General features: G+C 55.6%; 3 protein-coding genes across 26 annotated transcripts in view; 2 read left to right on the top strand and 1 right to left on the bottom strand.

Annotated features, from left to right (window-relative positions):
• The window catches only part of HEXD (hexosaminidase D), a 26,881-nt gene extending 24,330 nt beyond the window's left edge, over positions 1–2,551 (top strand). For 10 of the 21 annotated variants that reach the window (XM_077973488.1, XM_077973490.1, XM_077973489.1 and 7 more), the window contains 3 exons: positions 1,144–1,426; positions 1,705–1,794; positions 2,086–2,551. In XM_077973488.1, coding sequence (XP_077829614.1) covers positions 1,144–1,426; positions 1,705–1,794; positions 2,086–2,299 — 587 coding nt within the window. In that variant the 3' untranslated portion in view covers positions 2,300–2,551. Of the gene's footprint in view, positions 1–1,143; positions 1,427–1,704; positions 1,795–1,956; positions 1,996–2,085 lie in introns of all 21 variants that reach the window. The other 11 variants (XM_077973472.1, XM_077973479.1, XM_077973480.1 and 8 more) reach the window with 3 other exon arrangements.
• NARF (nuclear prelamin A recognition factor) overlaps positions 1–14,726 on the top strand; it is a 165,835-nt gene that overhangs the window by 116,698 nt on the left and 34,411 nt on the right. The window lies entirely within an intron of this gene.
• On the bottom strand, positions 2,547–9,771 carry CYBC1 (cytochrome b-245 chaperone 1). 4 transcript variants are annotated; one of them, XR_013405810.1, is made up of 8 exons: positions 9,646–9,716; positions 7,952–8,074; positions 6,914–6,955; positions 6,279–6,352; positions 5,521–5,617; positions 4,154–4,298; positions 3,448–3,833; positions 2,547–2,669 (listed from the first exon to the last, which is right to left on the bottom strand). XR_013405810.1 is itself a non-coding variant. In NM_001194814.3 (7 exon segments), coding segments are annotated over 6 exon segments (564 nt in total). In that variant the 5' UTR covers positions 8,037–8,074; positions 9,646–9,771; the 3' UTR covers positions 2,547–3,712.

A 14,726-nucleotide genomic window follows, 5' to 3' on the forward strand; every position in this document is an offset into this window, starting at 1 on the left:
AGCAGGAGGATGGTCTCACTGCCCCAGCTTAGCCACCCGCCTGCCCTGAAGTCCACCCAGGCTGGGCCTGCACCCAGGTCTCCAAGCCTAAGCCCAAAGCAGGCTGGAGAGTGACGCGGGACGCACCCCTCAGACACAGTGAATCCGCAGAAATGCGCGCAGGTCGGATGTGGGGAGCAGCTCCACCTTTGCTGCACACACATCCTGCACACCTGGCTGAGCAGGTGTGGGGTGCAGGCGCCCGGCCCTGGAAGGCCCTGCACCCTGGACCCAGCACTTACACTTCCAGGTTGCCTGAGGGAGTAGCAGGACCTATGGTCAAGGGCAGGCCCTGGGAGCCCCTCGGGGTCAGCAGGGGCTTGGCCAGATGAGCCGTGTGCATGGAAACTCGCAGGCCACACAGGAAATTAGCAACTGCATGGTGCTGACACAGAAAGAAAAATGGCCGAGACGCACTGAGAGCAGGACCCATGGGCGTGGCGGCCCAGGGACGGGGGTGCAACCAGTGAGGACGCAGAATGAGATCAGATTGATTTAGCTGCTGAGTCTGAACTGCTTAGAAAAGGGCAGAAACGATAAAAGCAGACACTCACGTGCCCCACACTAAAGAGCTGCATTAATATGGACGGTATTTGCAGCGTCCCTTGCCCACAGCCCCACCCGCCACCCCTGGGACTGGGGCACTGGGGCCGTCAGCCTCTCGCAGCGAGTATATCCATGAACAACTCGGAGATCTGTCCACGCTGGTGCCCACAGGCCTCACGGGTTTGTTTCGGGTGCTCTAGAATATTCCGTTGATTGTGTGAACCACAGTGGCAAACGCTGCGTGAGCCCTGGACACCTGTGCGGATTGGGCTGTGCCCAGCAGGAAGAACCACTTGCTGTCTGGGTGTTGCTGCCGGCAACACAGTCTTATTTCTGTTTTCTGATTTTTTAAATAACGAATGTATTTCACATGTTTAAAGAGAAGCAGCAAGCCCATCTGCCCCCAGGTCCCCTTGGGGCCGGCACACGCAGGGCTGGGCCTGGCCAGTGGCTCTCCATGCCGCCCACCCACTGCCCCAGCACCTAGGCCTGCAGGTCCCAATGTAGCCCCTGCCCTCCTCCACAGGCCCCTCCAACTGTCCCGCTCTGTGATTTCAGGAGGATTTGATGGAGATGCTAAAGCGAAAGTGGAGAACCTTCTTGGGATTTCCAACCTGGAGATGATGGACCCTGTTAGGCAAGCACCCTGCAGCCCTCCCCGTCCCATTTCCCCGCTCCCCGTCCTTCTCTCCCCTTCCCCGCCTGTGGAGACCGCTGTTCTCAGCAGGGCTCTCTGCAGGGAGGGGGCCGGCTCTTTCCCTGGCAGCAACATCCTTGCCCTTGTCACACAAGTCAGCCTCCATCTGCGCAGCTCTGTGGATGCGCTGCTGGAGGGCAACACGTGAGTGTGGGAGGCAGGTGTGGGTGAGCGGGCAGGCATGGGGCGGGTGAGGGGGCAGGTGTGGGTGGGAGGCAGGTGCAGGTGAGGGGCAGGTTCACAAGCCCCACCCCACCCCCAGGCACAGGAGGAGGCAGCCTCATCTTTCACAAGGACTTTCTGGGGGAACATAAGACTTAAAAATGCCTACCCCACTCTTAAAACATTTTCTGTATTACTGTAAAGCTGCCCCACGGCTGCCTTGGTAGCCCACGGCACACCCATATGTGGATTTGCCCCAGGTACGTCACCGGCTGGTTCAGCCCCTACCACCGCCGGCGGAAGCTCATCCACCCGGTCATGGTTCAGCACATCCAGCCCGCAGCACTCAGGTGAGACCCTAGGCTCTTACAGGCTGTGCAGCCGTGGGTTCTCTGAGGACTGCTGCTGCTGTTGACATGTCCTTCAACCAGAGGAGGAGCGGAGGGTGAACCCCTAGTTGTAAAGGGCCCTCAGGTCTCAGATGTGCAGCTGTCACTGACTTGTTCCTCCAGATACACCGATGAGGGTCAGTAGCCCCATTTTACAGATAGGTAAGCTGAGGCACAGGGCAGTACTGACCATGGGGTTGAGGGCAAGTCCCAAGTGTGCAGAGTGCACGTTCACGGCGCCCTCACCCGCAGCCTCCTGGCGCAGTGGAGCACCCTCGTGCGGGAGCTGGAGGTCGCCCTGCAGCTGGCTTTCTACCCGGATGCCGTGGAGGAGTGGCTGGAGGAGAACGTGCACCCCAGCCTGCAGCGGCTGCAAGCTCTACTGCAGGACCTCAGCAAGGTGGCCACCCCCCCACCCCCACCCCCACCCACCAGCCCTGGCAGGGACACTGCTCAGGACCCCTGAGGGGAGAGCTTGTGCCAGGAGGCTCCTGCTATGGGCAGGGGGGCTCTGCACTGCCAACTGTCAGCCAGAGCAACAGGGGCCCACGTGACTGTTGCACCCTGTGGCCCAGCAGTGTCTGGCCCACACTCAGTTCCTGAGCGCCCTGGGCAACCCCTGGGGGAGAGACTAGAAAACACAGAAAGCAGCAGCACAGGGAGACCCGCTTTGTGACACTGACTCTTCGGAAATAAAGAGTGGAAGCCGCGGGTGACATGCGAAGGGTTATTTATGGTTATTATGACCATGTCCTGCAAAGAGGGGCTGGCAGCCACTACTGAGGAGGAGGGTCCCACCTCTCTCCTGTCTGCTTTCACCGAGGCCACAGCCAGACCTGGGGCAAAGGCGTTCCCGGTCCTACCCAGCCATTCCTGGGCCTGCCGCCGCGGGGCTCACAGGACCCAGGAGTCCCCAGTTCACAGGCCAGGGCATCAGGCCAGGCGCTCTCGGTGCACACCGCACCTGGGAGGACCTGGGTGCACTCAGGAGACCAAGAGCCCCAGCGGGTCAGGATGGTTGGCATTCAGCTCCTACGGGGTGAGGGAAAGAGGCTGGAACTCAATTTCTGCAGAAAATCTCCTAATTTTTCTTGTTTGGTTAGTATTTTTGCAAAGACAGGATCTTCTTGTGTGCCCAGGCTGGTCTTGGACTTCTGGCCTCAAGCAGTCCTCCCACCTTGGCCTCCCAGAGTGCTGGGATTACTGGCATGAACCATTGCGCCCGGCCGGAGCTCCCGGTTTTTAAGCGCTGCACAATGCTGGAAGAGCTGACCTGTTTTCTGGCCTCGCAGCTTCTGCTGAGGCTGAGGGTGAGGAACAGAGAGACCTTTCTGTGACGACCACAGGGGCAGAGCGGTCTATGCGCCAAGATCCTGGCATCATCAAGGGAGGCGGGTCCTTGGGGAGGGGCAGCTTCCACAGTGTGGCTGCAGCGTGCACAGCCAGGTAGGCCCCGGATGTTCGCCCCTCGCTGCCCTTGGGGAAGCACCTGACCGCTGGGGATGTCCACCCAGGGAGAGGACACTGTGTCGGGGACAACACGCAGCATCAGCACCCACAGGGGCCCGGCCTGGCCCGGCCTCTCCACTCGCCCGAGGTCTGGCTGTGGCCCACAGCAGGAGTCCAGGGCTGGCGAGACCTCCAGCTGCAGGAAGGCAGGCCCAGGCCTCACGATGGAGAAAGTCTGGGTGTCCTGGTCCGGCCTGCTGTTTCGTGCAGTGTGAAAGCAGCAGTGTGAGCAGGCAAGAGGCCGACTCGGCTGGAGGCACCGACTGAAGCCAAGGCCACGGGGTTCTGTGGGCTGTGCACGGGCTCAGGCACACCAGGAATGTGCCACGGGTCCTGTGGGTGGTGCACAGGCTCAGGCATACCGGGGCTGTCAGCTCTGGCTCCCAGGGTCGCCGGCCTCACTGTCACTGCTCTGAGACAGCTCTGTGGGGCTTTCAAGGCAGTGCAGCTCCAGGAAGCTGGTGATGAGCTTGGCGATGGCTTCCACATCACTGGGCAAGGCCGGCAATGGGAGGAAGGTCAGGTCACCTCAGCACAGGGCGCCATGAGACCCCACAGCAGCCTCCTCCTCAACCACCCACCTCCAGCAGCCCCTGGGGCTCCCAAACTGGACCCAGCACTTCCTGGCCACCTCCTACCCTCCCAGCCACGGAGGCTGCCCCTGAGCCTGCACATGCTTAACGTGGGCCCCTCTGTTTCTCGTCCACAAACTCATCTCCTCTCCCAGCTGTCCTGTAGCTCTGGGTGGTCAGGAACGGGAATCACCTGACACAGCTGCAGCTCCAGCCAGATCAAAGTCCCACAGCCTTACCTGCGGTGGCCCATGACTGCACTCTGCGTGAGGGGGTGGGAGAAGCCCGTCGCAAGCCGGAGCACCACCATGTAGCCCTTCCCGAAGTACCGGACCTTCTCCTCCTCCACGCTCACATCGCGGACATCATGCAGCAGGACCACCACTGTGGGGAGACGGTCAGTGGCCGAGCCGTCCCCGCCCACACGTGCCACCCGGCAGTCACACCAGGGCCACTGGCGCCATCGAGAGCGACAGCCACGCCTGGTTGGCAGCAAAAGCATTTGCTGTTTCCTGCCTGAGGCTGGGTCCTGGAGGACTGCTGTGGCCCTGACAGCAGTGCAGGGTCCTCCGGGTGGGAAGGACGTGCCCACGGTGCAGGCTGGCAGGCCACATGCACAGCCTGCTGGTTCTCCTGGGAGTGCCGACCACGGGGACCCGCTCAGTGCGAGGCCGCCATCTTTACACTGTACTGTTTCCCCGAGGTTGGCTGCTGAGCCAGGGCCACCCTGCAATTTCCTGTGGCAACTCAGGGAAGCCACCTCTTTGGGTACCAGGGCGGCCCCAACTGTTGTCAGAAAACGGCACAGCTGCCTCTCACAGCCCAGGCCAGGCCTGCAACTCCTCTCCCCAAAGCCACGGTGACTTGGGGCCAATGCCCTGGCCAGGTCCCTGCAGGGATCTAGGAAGCAGCGTGTCAGAAGCACAGCATTGTGGCACTAAACCCAAGACTGCCCAGCAACTCTGGTCACCAGAATCTGTCCCCTCTCTGGGGCTATGCATGGGCAGCCGGACCCTGGGGCCTCTCTCTCTGCGGCAGCATCTACAGGAAACTGGTACTGACCACAGCTGGGCCACTGCCCAGGCTCAAGGGTGGGGGGTTCCTCGGACCTTCCAGCCCCTACTGCAGGCCCAGTAGGACCCACAGGAAAGCTGGAGCAGAGCCAAGGCCCGCAAGTAGCCAGGTGGCCCCACTCCGGAACGCCCGTGGGCTGCCGTGGCTCTCCCTGCCCCACCCTGTGACCTGCCGCTGGGGCCAGACTGTACCTGGGGACAAGTGGCTGCCAGGCAGGCGGGAGAACACAGCTAAACTGGCTGCCCAAGCATGCTGGGCCAGACCCCTGCTCTGCCAGACCTCTGCTCCTCCCACCCTCCCCAGGGGCCAAACCTCTAAAGAACCCAGGAGGCTCTAGGACCCCGCCCAGCAGGTGAGCAGATGAGCAGGTGGGGCGTATCTGTGGGATCCTGCGTCCAGCGGGCAGGACACAACCCTGGTCACCAAGCAGGCAAGCTTGGACCAAAGGCGTTTCCAGGCCTCCCGCCGCCAGGTCCCGTGGGTCACCCAGATGCCCACAGTGCCCCATGTCCCCAGGCTCCCCACAACTCACCCTGGTCATGGCCTGCTCTGAAAAGAGTCAGCAGCTTCTTGTAGAGGCTGAACGTCTTCAAAACAACCTTCCCTGTGCTCTTGTCAAAGATGGCTTCCTGGAAACCGACAGGCACTGACCACCATGAACCTCCAGGAACAGGGGCCCCGAGGCTGCTGGGGCATCACCCCCACCCTCACCAGGGTAGACACTCAAGAAGGGGGGCTGGGGCCCCTCCCAGTCAGAACCCAAAGCCCTGAAGCTGCAGGTGCTGCTCTGTCAGAGCTGGACATCTGTAGCCAGCCTGACTCCTGTTGGGAACTGGGGAGCTGGGCAGGTGCAGCGGGTGCTTGCTCCACTGCAGGCAAAACAAGTGCAGGGAGGCAGCGGAACCAGCAAATGAGGGCATGGAGGTCAGAGGGCAGCACTGGGCCAGGCTGAAAGGACTCAGGAGGGGCTCCGAGGTGGGAGGGCCGACCACGGGGAAAGCTGACTCGCATCCCATCATGGCAACTCCGGGAAGAAAGCACTTTGGTGAAGACAGTGACGGAGAGCTTCTAAGAGAAAAATGCCTTCGGGAGATTCCTTGGCCAAGAATCATACCAGGTGAGTGCAGGGACCATGTCCTAATGAACGGAGACCTCCAAGCAGGGACCAACGCTTCAGGACGGGGAGGCGCTGGGCCACCCATGGCCCTTCCTCCTCCTTTCATTCCCATTGCAAGAAAACCCAGGAGCTGAACAGTCCTGGACTCTGTCCTGCCCCCGAGCCGGCCTTACCTCCCAGTCCTCCAGGTTCTGCACGGCCACAAACAGGCAGCCTGTGACGTAGAAGAGCTTCCAGCCCAGGCTATCTGAAGATGGACATAGGGCGCCAGCCTGTGAGCTCCAGGGACGTGCCCATGGGAGGCCCCACCTAGCGCAGCCTCCCCCACGCTTGCAAGGACCGCCTGGGCAGCTTCCTGTGCTGCTGACCCTGCCCTGGCCACTGAGGACCCACATGCGGCACACCCTGCCCAGCTCTGACCCCCGGCGTCCACGTGGGAGAGGCAGGTGGGGTGCACAGGGCCTCTGCCTGTCTGGGCAGGCCCAGTGATGGTGGCAGTGGGGGAAGTACGCCTCACCCCACAGCTGGATCTTAGACGGATACTCAAGAGCATCTTTCCCGGAATATCTGATGACCCAAAAACACCGAAGACTTAAGAAGTGAAATGCAGGCTGGGTGCTGGGCAGGATGGGCGTGCGGAAGAACAGCAGTGCGTGGAGGGGCGCGGTGCCCACCAGCAATCAAGGGGCAGAGATGCCGATCTTAAAGGCTGCCCCATGGACAGTCACAAAGGACCGTTTTCCCTTCTTTTCTCTGTTTTCCAAACAGCTGAGACAGTCATGGGGGGGCGGGGCAGGGGGTGCTTTACCTCCACTGTAGTAGGCAGCAGCCAGGCCAATCGACAAGATTCCTGTGAAGAGAAAGGGACTGCCTGCCTATTGATCCCGGTAAGACCCCACCTCCTCCCCGGTGCAGCGGGACCTGGAGCCACAGCCCCTGATGAGCAGGCCCTTCCCACTATAGGAACAGCTGTGGTCAGGGGTTACAGACCACCAGGTTCAGAGTAGGGGAAACAGCCAGGAAGTTGGTTCGATAATGCAGTATAGCTGGACATAGTATCACACGCTTGTAATCCCAGCTACCTGGGAGGCCGAGGAAGGAGGATCGCTTGAGCCCAGGAGTTTGAGACCAGCCTGGGCAACCTAACGAGACCTCATCACTAAAGAAAACAAAAACAAAACACAGTATACACTATTCACAGTATTTACTGGACACATCCGCCATGTGAGGCTCCAGAACTGACACGGGTGTTACTCCAGCAGCCCGTGGTGAGGCCTGAAGACTGTGCACAAAGAATTACAACGCAGCGTGCCACGCAAAACACACAGGAGGCTGTGGCGTGTCACATAAAATGTGGGCCCCAGAGACACAGCTGCTGAGGTACAGCCAGCACCACTCTTCACACGGTGTCCCGTCAACACAAGTGCAGCTATCCCCAAGGGTACAGGACCCTACTGGTGAGTAGGGACGGAGGACAGGAGGCTAAGTGGACTGTGAGTCCTATGAGGAGGTCTGAGGATCAGGGAAGAGAAGAAATGGGAACCCACGATCACCCATCACACGGTTCAAAACAAGTACAAAGGAAAATACGGTGACCTCAGAAAAGCTCACAGAGTATTAAATACTCTGGGTGTTAGTGGTTAAAAGGGGACAAAATAGATGTGCATTATCTGTAAAACGAAGTACACAGGATAAAATTTGAATGGATACAAAGAAACAAAATAGCTGTTCGATTTCAGGGTAATAGAAAAAACAGAAAATACTGTGTTTCATTTTCATCCTTTTTGAAAGTCAGGCTTCCAATTCTGGGGTTCTGGGGAGGGACAGCCTCTGGGGAGAGCCTTACCAACCAGCAGGGACCAGGACCGGATGCCTGGAGCCCTCTTCAGATGGAGGCGGGAGCTGGTGCGGGTCTCCACCTGCAGGTACATCCCGAGAAGGCAGCACCAGTCTCTACAGGAGGAGGGGCCTGGGGACAGACAGAGGCAGCTGAGCCCTGCACACAGGCAGGTGCCCACGCCATCAGGCCCAGGCTGGAGGCCAAGAGCAGGTCCCCCAACTAAGTCACCTGCAGCCCCAGACACCATCAGCCAGTCTGATCTGTTCTCTGTGGTCGGGCACATCACTGGATCCCCCAGAGACCCCGTTTCCTGTGTAAGGAAGACCCTCTTCCGTTCACAGTGACACCGACTGCACGGGGGCTGTTTCCCGCTCAGACTCACGAGCTACAGCTGCATCACCACCTGCCCATCCTATCTGGAAACCTAATGTCTTGAGGAGGCCGCTAGCCCCCAGCAGCCTCTGAGCTTCTAGCACCTGTCAGCACCCCCTCTCCCCTGTCCTGGCCTCCACCAAGAAAGGGAACTGAAAGTCCCCTCATGGCTTCAGGCCGTACTGGCTCTTGTACTGGCATAGACCAACAGTCTCAGCTCTCTCTCTGCCTTCCTCCACCTGCTGAAAGTTCAGACTGCACAGTGGAGCGTCCTAAAATGGCCAGAACCGACGAGTCACCAAAGGGGCTAATCTTCCACACCGGGTTCTGCACGGACTGCAACAGCCCTGCCACTTCACAGTACGCTGCGAACACTGGCCCCAGGGACCCCGTTCTGGCAGTTTCTCAGGGCTTTCCCTGTGAAGTCAAATTTCTGACATTAAATAGGGGGTTCGGGCTGGGCACGGTGGCTCATGCCTGTAATCTCAGCACTTTGGGAGGCCGAGGCATGCGGATTGCTTGAGTCCAGGAGTTCGAGACCAGCCAGGACAACGTGGTGAAACTCCGTCTCCAGAGAAACTATTTAAAACTTAGCCCGGTGTGGTGGTGCACGCCTGTGGTCCTAGCTATTCAGGAGGCTGAGCTGGGAGGATCACCTGAGGCCAGGAGGTGGAGGCCGCAGTGAGCCGAGATCGTGCCACTGCACTCCAGCCAGGGTGACAGGGTGAGACCGTGTCTCAAAAAAATAAAAAATAGTGGGTTCAAATCACAAAACCAATCCTAGATGCTGGTATATGACTGGGCTCCCTCCCGGGCCTCAGTTACCGCATTGCTCCCCAAACCCCCGGCATTCCACACACAAATGCACACACACCCGGCATTCCACACACAAATGCACACACACCCGGCATTCCACACACAAATGCACACACACCCGGCATTCCACACAAATGCACACACACAAATGCACACACACCCGGCATTCCACACACAAATGCACACACACCCGGCATTCCACACACAAATGCACACACACCCGGCATTCCACACAAATGCACACACACAAGCACACGCCCGGTGGCAGAGCCGCCCGCGCCGCTGGTCGCACCGAGCGCTCGTTTCTTTGTCCGGGTCGAGGGCGCTCCCGCCGCCGTGGCCAACCTGCAGCGGAACAGCCGCGAGGCCGCCCGCGACGGGCAGGGCGGGACACGGAGCAGCCGACAAGCGGGTCCAGGACGCAAACCCCGTCCGGAGTGGGCCCCAGGGTGCCGGGACGCGCGGCACGGAGCGGGAAGGAAGTGCGGAGCCCACCCAGCCCAGCCGCCTACCGAGAGCACAGCGGTCCCCGCGCGGCAGCAGAGAGACGCGAACCGGCAGGGGCGGGGCCGCGCGGACTTCCGGGATTGGAGCGGAGCGGAGCCGACTTTCGGGGGCGGGACCTCGCGGACTTCCGGGGTTGGGGGCGGGGCCGCAAGCATTTCCTGGATGGGGCGGAGCCGAGCGGATTTCCGGGATCGCAGGCCGGGCTGCACGGACTTCCGGGACCCGGGCGGAGCCACAGGAGGAGTCGGGTGGTTCCAGCTAAAGGAACCAGTTTTTTTTTGTTTTGTTTTGTTTTGTTTTGTTTTTGGTTTTGGTTTTTTTTTAGTAGAGACGAGGTTTCACCGTGTTAGCCAGGATGGTCTCGAACTCCTGACCTCGTGATCCGCCCGTCTCGGCCTCCCAAAGTGCTGGGATTACAGGCTTGAGCCATCGCGCCCGGCCTAGGAACCGGTTTTCTTGGAAAAGAGAAACGTGTGGGGAAACGTATCCGAAAGCAAAGAACTTACCAAAGCCTATGAGCGTCTTCCCAACATAGAAGCGTAACTGAAGCGGTTCTCATTGCCAAAAAGGAAGATTTGAGCATGAATAAGAACAGTAATTCCAATGAATTGAAAATCCTGAGGTGCTCCAGGCTGTAATTCATAATAATGTATTTTTTAACTGTGTTCACTTTTGGAGGATGCTGGCAAGCTCTCCCCAGTTTGTGGCCTGGTTAATAAAAGGAAAGCATCAAGCATTTGTCCTGCCTTTATGAAATTTACAGCAGAGTAACCAAATACTGCATGAGAAGAATGTCTGATTATAGAAGTTTTCCCGCTAATAAATGAAGAAGAAACAGTAGGATTAACACATCACCTTATGAATTAACGGACCTGGGCAATGTCATCAATGACTGCTAATTAACATCGCAAAAAGGTCGGATACTGGAAGTACACAACACCATCCATGAAGTAGTCTTGCCAGAAAAAATTTAAGCTGAAAGTGAACAAGTTTCTAAAGTGAATTAGTGGAAATTTGGAAGACAAGACTGTACTAAAGGATTCTACAAGGATACAAGTCAGCAATTGCGGGTGTAAAACAAAAATAAAGTTCAAACCCTCAACCATCTGAATGGACCCCTCCTCTTGGCCAAGAGCATTCCAAAGTTATCCTGAAAAACTAGTTAAGGCAGTGATGGGAAGGAAGAGACAGACATACCTTACTCACTCCTCCCTTTTGGAATTCAAGCAGACAGCTGACCAGCATTCACATTAAAACAGATCTTGAGCCTGCCGGGCGGGCGCGGTGGCTCACGCCTGTAATCCCAGCACTTTGGGAGGCCAAGGCGGGCGGATCACAAGGTCAGGAGAACGACACCATCCTGGCTAACACAGTAAAACCCCATCTCTACTAAAAAAAAAAACCCCCAAAATTAGCTGGGCATGGTGACGGGCACCTGTAGTCCCAGCTACTTGGGAGGCTGAGGTAGGAGAACGGTGTGAACCCAAGAGGCAGAGCTTGCAGTGAGCCAAGATGGTGCCACTGCACTCTAGCCTGGGCGACAGAGGGAGACTCTGTCTCAAAACAAAAACAAACAAACAAACAACAACAACAACAAAAAAAACATCTTGAGGCTGACAAAGTAGACTCTGTAGCAATGACACCAAATTCCAGTCTGACTCTGGTGTAGGATTACATGACAGATAGGAGACCCTGGAAGAAATCGAAGTACTTTACCCCACATTAAATTTCTTCGACGTATTTCGAAATAGCCCTGCAAAGCTATCCCTTGTGAGGAAAATCTACATTCTGTAGAGAATCCCTGCTCCTTTCCAGGTCTTTTTCCCGCTTCAGGAGAGAACTCTAATAAGAAGCACTTACAATCTATTCTCTCTGAAGCCTGCTACCTGGAGACTTCCTCTGCTTAACGGAAATCTTGGTCTCCACAAGCCCCTATCTTAACCTAGAAACTCCCTTCTGTTGATTCTAGGTCTTTAGACGTAACTTAACCTTTTCAATCAATTGCCAGTCAGAAAGTCTTTGAATCTACCTATGACCTGGAAGCCCCCCTACTACAAGTTGCGTCACCTTTCTGAACCGAACCAATATACGTCTACATGTATTGACTGATGTCTTACGTCTTCTGAAAATATATAAAGCCAAGCTGTGACCTAACCATGTACATTTTCTTAGGATCTCCTAAGGGCTATGTCACTGGCCATTGGTCACTCATATTTGGCTCAGAATCTCTTAAAATATTTTACAGTTTGCCTTTTTTTTGTCAACATAGGAAATCCTACAGGCAAATGACCTGATTTTTTAATAATATATACAAGGAGAAGGAGAGAAGGATATGGATAGAACCTACAAATTTAAAAAATGACAACAACTTTAAAATCAGGAACTCTGCAACTTTTTTGGGGGGGGACAAAGTCTCACTCTGTTGCCCAGGCTGGAGTGCAGTGGCACCATCTCAGCTCACTGCAGCCTCCGCCTCCCGGGTTCAAGCAATTCTCCTGCCGCAGCCTCCCAAGTAGCTGGGACTATAGGCACGCATCACCACGTCCAGCTAATTTTTTTATTTTTAGTAGAGACAGGCTTTTGCCATGCTGGCCATGCTGGTCTCGAATGTCTGACTTCAGATGATCCGCCTGCCTTGGCCACCCAAAGTGCTGGGATTACAGGCATGAGCCATTACGCCCAGCTTGAACTCTGCCACTTCTAAGTAGGCCTCAAGTTATGTCAAAATCAAGTTTTTATTTTTAAAGAGAGATTTTTCAGTGTCTTCCGTAAGTTCATAGAAAAAGAGACTTAAGAAACATATGGGCCGGGCGCGGTGGCTCAAGCCTGTAATCCCAGCACTTTGGGAGGCCGAGACGGGCGGATCACGAGGTCAGGAGATCGAGACCATCCTGGCTAACACGGTGAAACCCCGTCTCTACTAAAAATACAAGAAAATTAGCCGGGCGAGGTGGCGGGCGCCTGTAGTCCCAGCTACTCGGGAGGCTGAGGCAGGAGAATGGCGTGAACCCGGGGGGGCGGAGCTTGCAGTGAGCCGAGATCGGGCCACTGCACTCCAGCCTGGGGCACAGAGCAAGACTCCGTCTCAAAAAAAAAAAAAAAAAGAAACATATGAATCAATTGTAATATAGAGTAATAGAACATACTAGACCTTATGTAGATCCTGATTTAAACAAACTGTAAAAAAAATTGTGAGAAAATGGGGAAAACTGGACATTGGCTATTTGATTAAAAAAAATTAGGTGATTGTAATTTGTTCTTTTTTTTTTTTTTACTTTTTTTTTGAGACAGAGTCTTGCCTTGTTGCCCAGGCTGGAGTGCAGTGGTGCGATCTCAGCTCACTGCAACCTCTGCCTCCCAGGTTCAAGCAATTCTGCCTCAGTCTCCTGAGCAGCTGGGACTACAGGTGCGCGCCACCACGTCCGGCTAATTTTCTGTATTTTATTAGAGATGGGTTTTCACTGTGTTGTCCAGGCTGGTCACGAACTCCTAAGCTCAGGCAGTCCTCCCACCTTGGCCTCCGAAAGTGCTGGGTTTACAGGCATGAGCCTCTGCACCAGGGCATAATTTGTTCTTTCAACCATATTACAGTTATGTTTTTATATTTATTTACTTATTTATATTTTAGAGATGGAGTTTTGCTCTTGTTGCCCAGGCTGGGGTGCAATGACATGGTCTTGGCTCACTGCAACCTCCGCCTCCCGGATTCAACTGATTCTCCTGCCTCAGCCTCCCAAGTAGCTGGGATTACAGGCACCCACCACCACACGCAGCTAATTTTTGTATTTTTAGTAGAGATGGGGTTTCATCATGTTGGCCAGGCTGGTCTCAAACAAACCTGACCTCAGGCAATCCACCCACCTCAGCCTCCCAAAGTGCTGGAATTACGGGCGTGAGCCACCACACCTGGCCAGTTATGTTTTTAAAACATTAACCAGGCCGGGCGCGGTGGCTCAAGCCTGTAATCCCAGCACTTTGGGAGGCCGAGACAGGCGGATCACGAGGTCAGGAGATCGAGACCATCCTGGCTGACACGGTGAAACCCCGTCTCTACTAAAAAAAATATACAAAAACTGGCCGGGCGCGGTGGCTCAAGCCTGTAATCCCAGCACTTTGGGAGGCCGAGATGGGCGGATCACGAGGTCAGGAGATCGAGAGACGATCCTGGCTAACATGGTGAAACCCCGTCTCTACTAAAAAATACAAAAAAATAGCCGGGCGAGGTGGCGGGCGCCTGTAGTCCCAGCTACTCGGGAGGCTGAGGCAGGAGAATGGCATAAACCCGGGAGGCGGAGCTTGCAGTGAGCTGAGATCCGGCCACTGCACTCCAGCCTGGGTGACAGAGCAAGACTCCGTCTCAAAAAATAAAAAATAAAAAAATACAAAAACTTAGCCAGGCGAGGTGGCGGGCGCCTGTAGTCCCAGCTACTCGGGAGGCTGAGGCAGGAGAATGGCGTAAACCCGGGAGGCGGAGCTTGCAGTGAGCTGAGATCCGGCCAGTGCACTCCAGCCTGGGCGACAGAGCGAGACTCCGTCTCAAAAAAAAAAATAAAATAAAATAAAAAACCATTAACCAAAAAGCTATACAAATGACAACCTAAAATTATCCTTTTATTTAAGCTGAAGTTGAGGGGAGATGTTTTCTGAGAGATGTTGACATGAATTTGAGTAATCTAGAGGGTTGAGACTTCCTGAATTTCACTGATGCATTTGTAAAAATCTATACAAACTGAAAACTATAAATAAGAATTTTTTTTTTTTTAGATGAAGTCTCATTCCGTCACCCAGGCTGGAGTCCAGTGGCATGATCTTGGCTCACTGCAACCTCCACCTCCTGGGTTCAAGCGATTCTCCTGCCTCAGCCTCCCAAGTAGCTGCGATTACAGGCACCCACCACCATAGCTGGCTAATTTTTTTTTTTTTTTGAGATGGAGTCTAGTAGAGACAAAGTTTCACCGTGTTAGCCAGGATGGTCTCGATCTCTTGACCTTGTGATCCGCCCACCTCGGCTTCCCAAAGTGCTGGGCTTACAGGCATGAGCCACCGTGCCCAGTCCATTATTGTATTTTTTTTTTTTTTTTTTTTT

The sequence above is a fragment of the Macaca mulatta genome, chromosome 16 (genome assembly GCF_049350105.2).
Source record: "Macaca mulatta isolate MMU2019108-1 chromosome 16, T2T-MMU8v2.0, whole genome shotgun sequence".
Lineage (NCBI taxonomy): Eukaryota > Metazoa > Chordata > Mammalia > Primates > Cercopithecidae > Macaca > Macaca mulatta.

Excerpts from the sequence above, each read along its gene's own strand:
- CYBC1 (XM_001113383.5), bottom strand. The coding sequence starts at position 8,036 with ATGTACCTGCAGGTGGAGACCCGCACCAGCTCCCGCCTCCATCTGAAG. Across the intron at positions 6,956-7,951 it reads GTCCTGGTCCCTGCTGGTTG|GAATCTTGTCGATTGGCCTG; the intron begins GTAAGGCTCTCC and ends TTCTCTTCACAG. Across the intron at positions 4,299-5,520 it reads CAGAGCAGGCCATGACCAGG|TGGTGGTCCTGCTGCATGAT; the intron begins GTGAGTTGTGGG and ends GTCTCCCCACAG.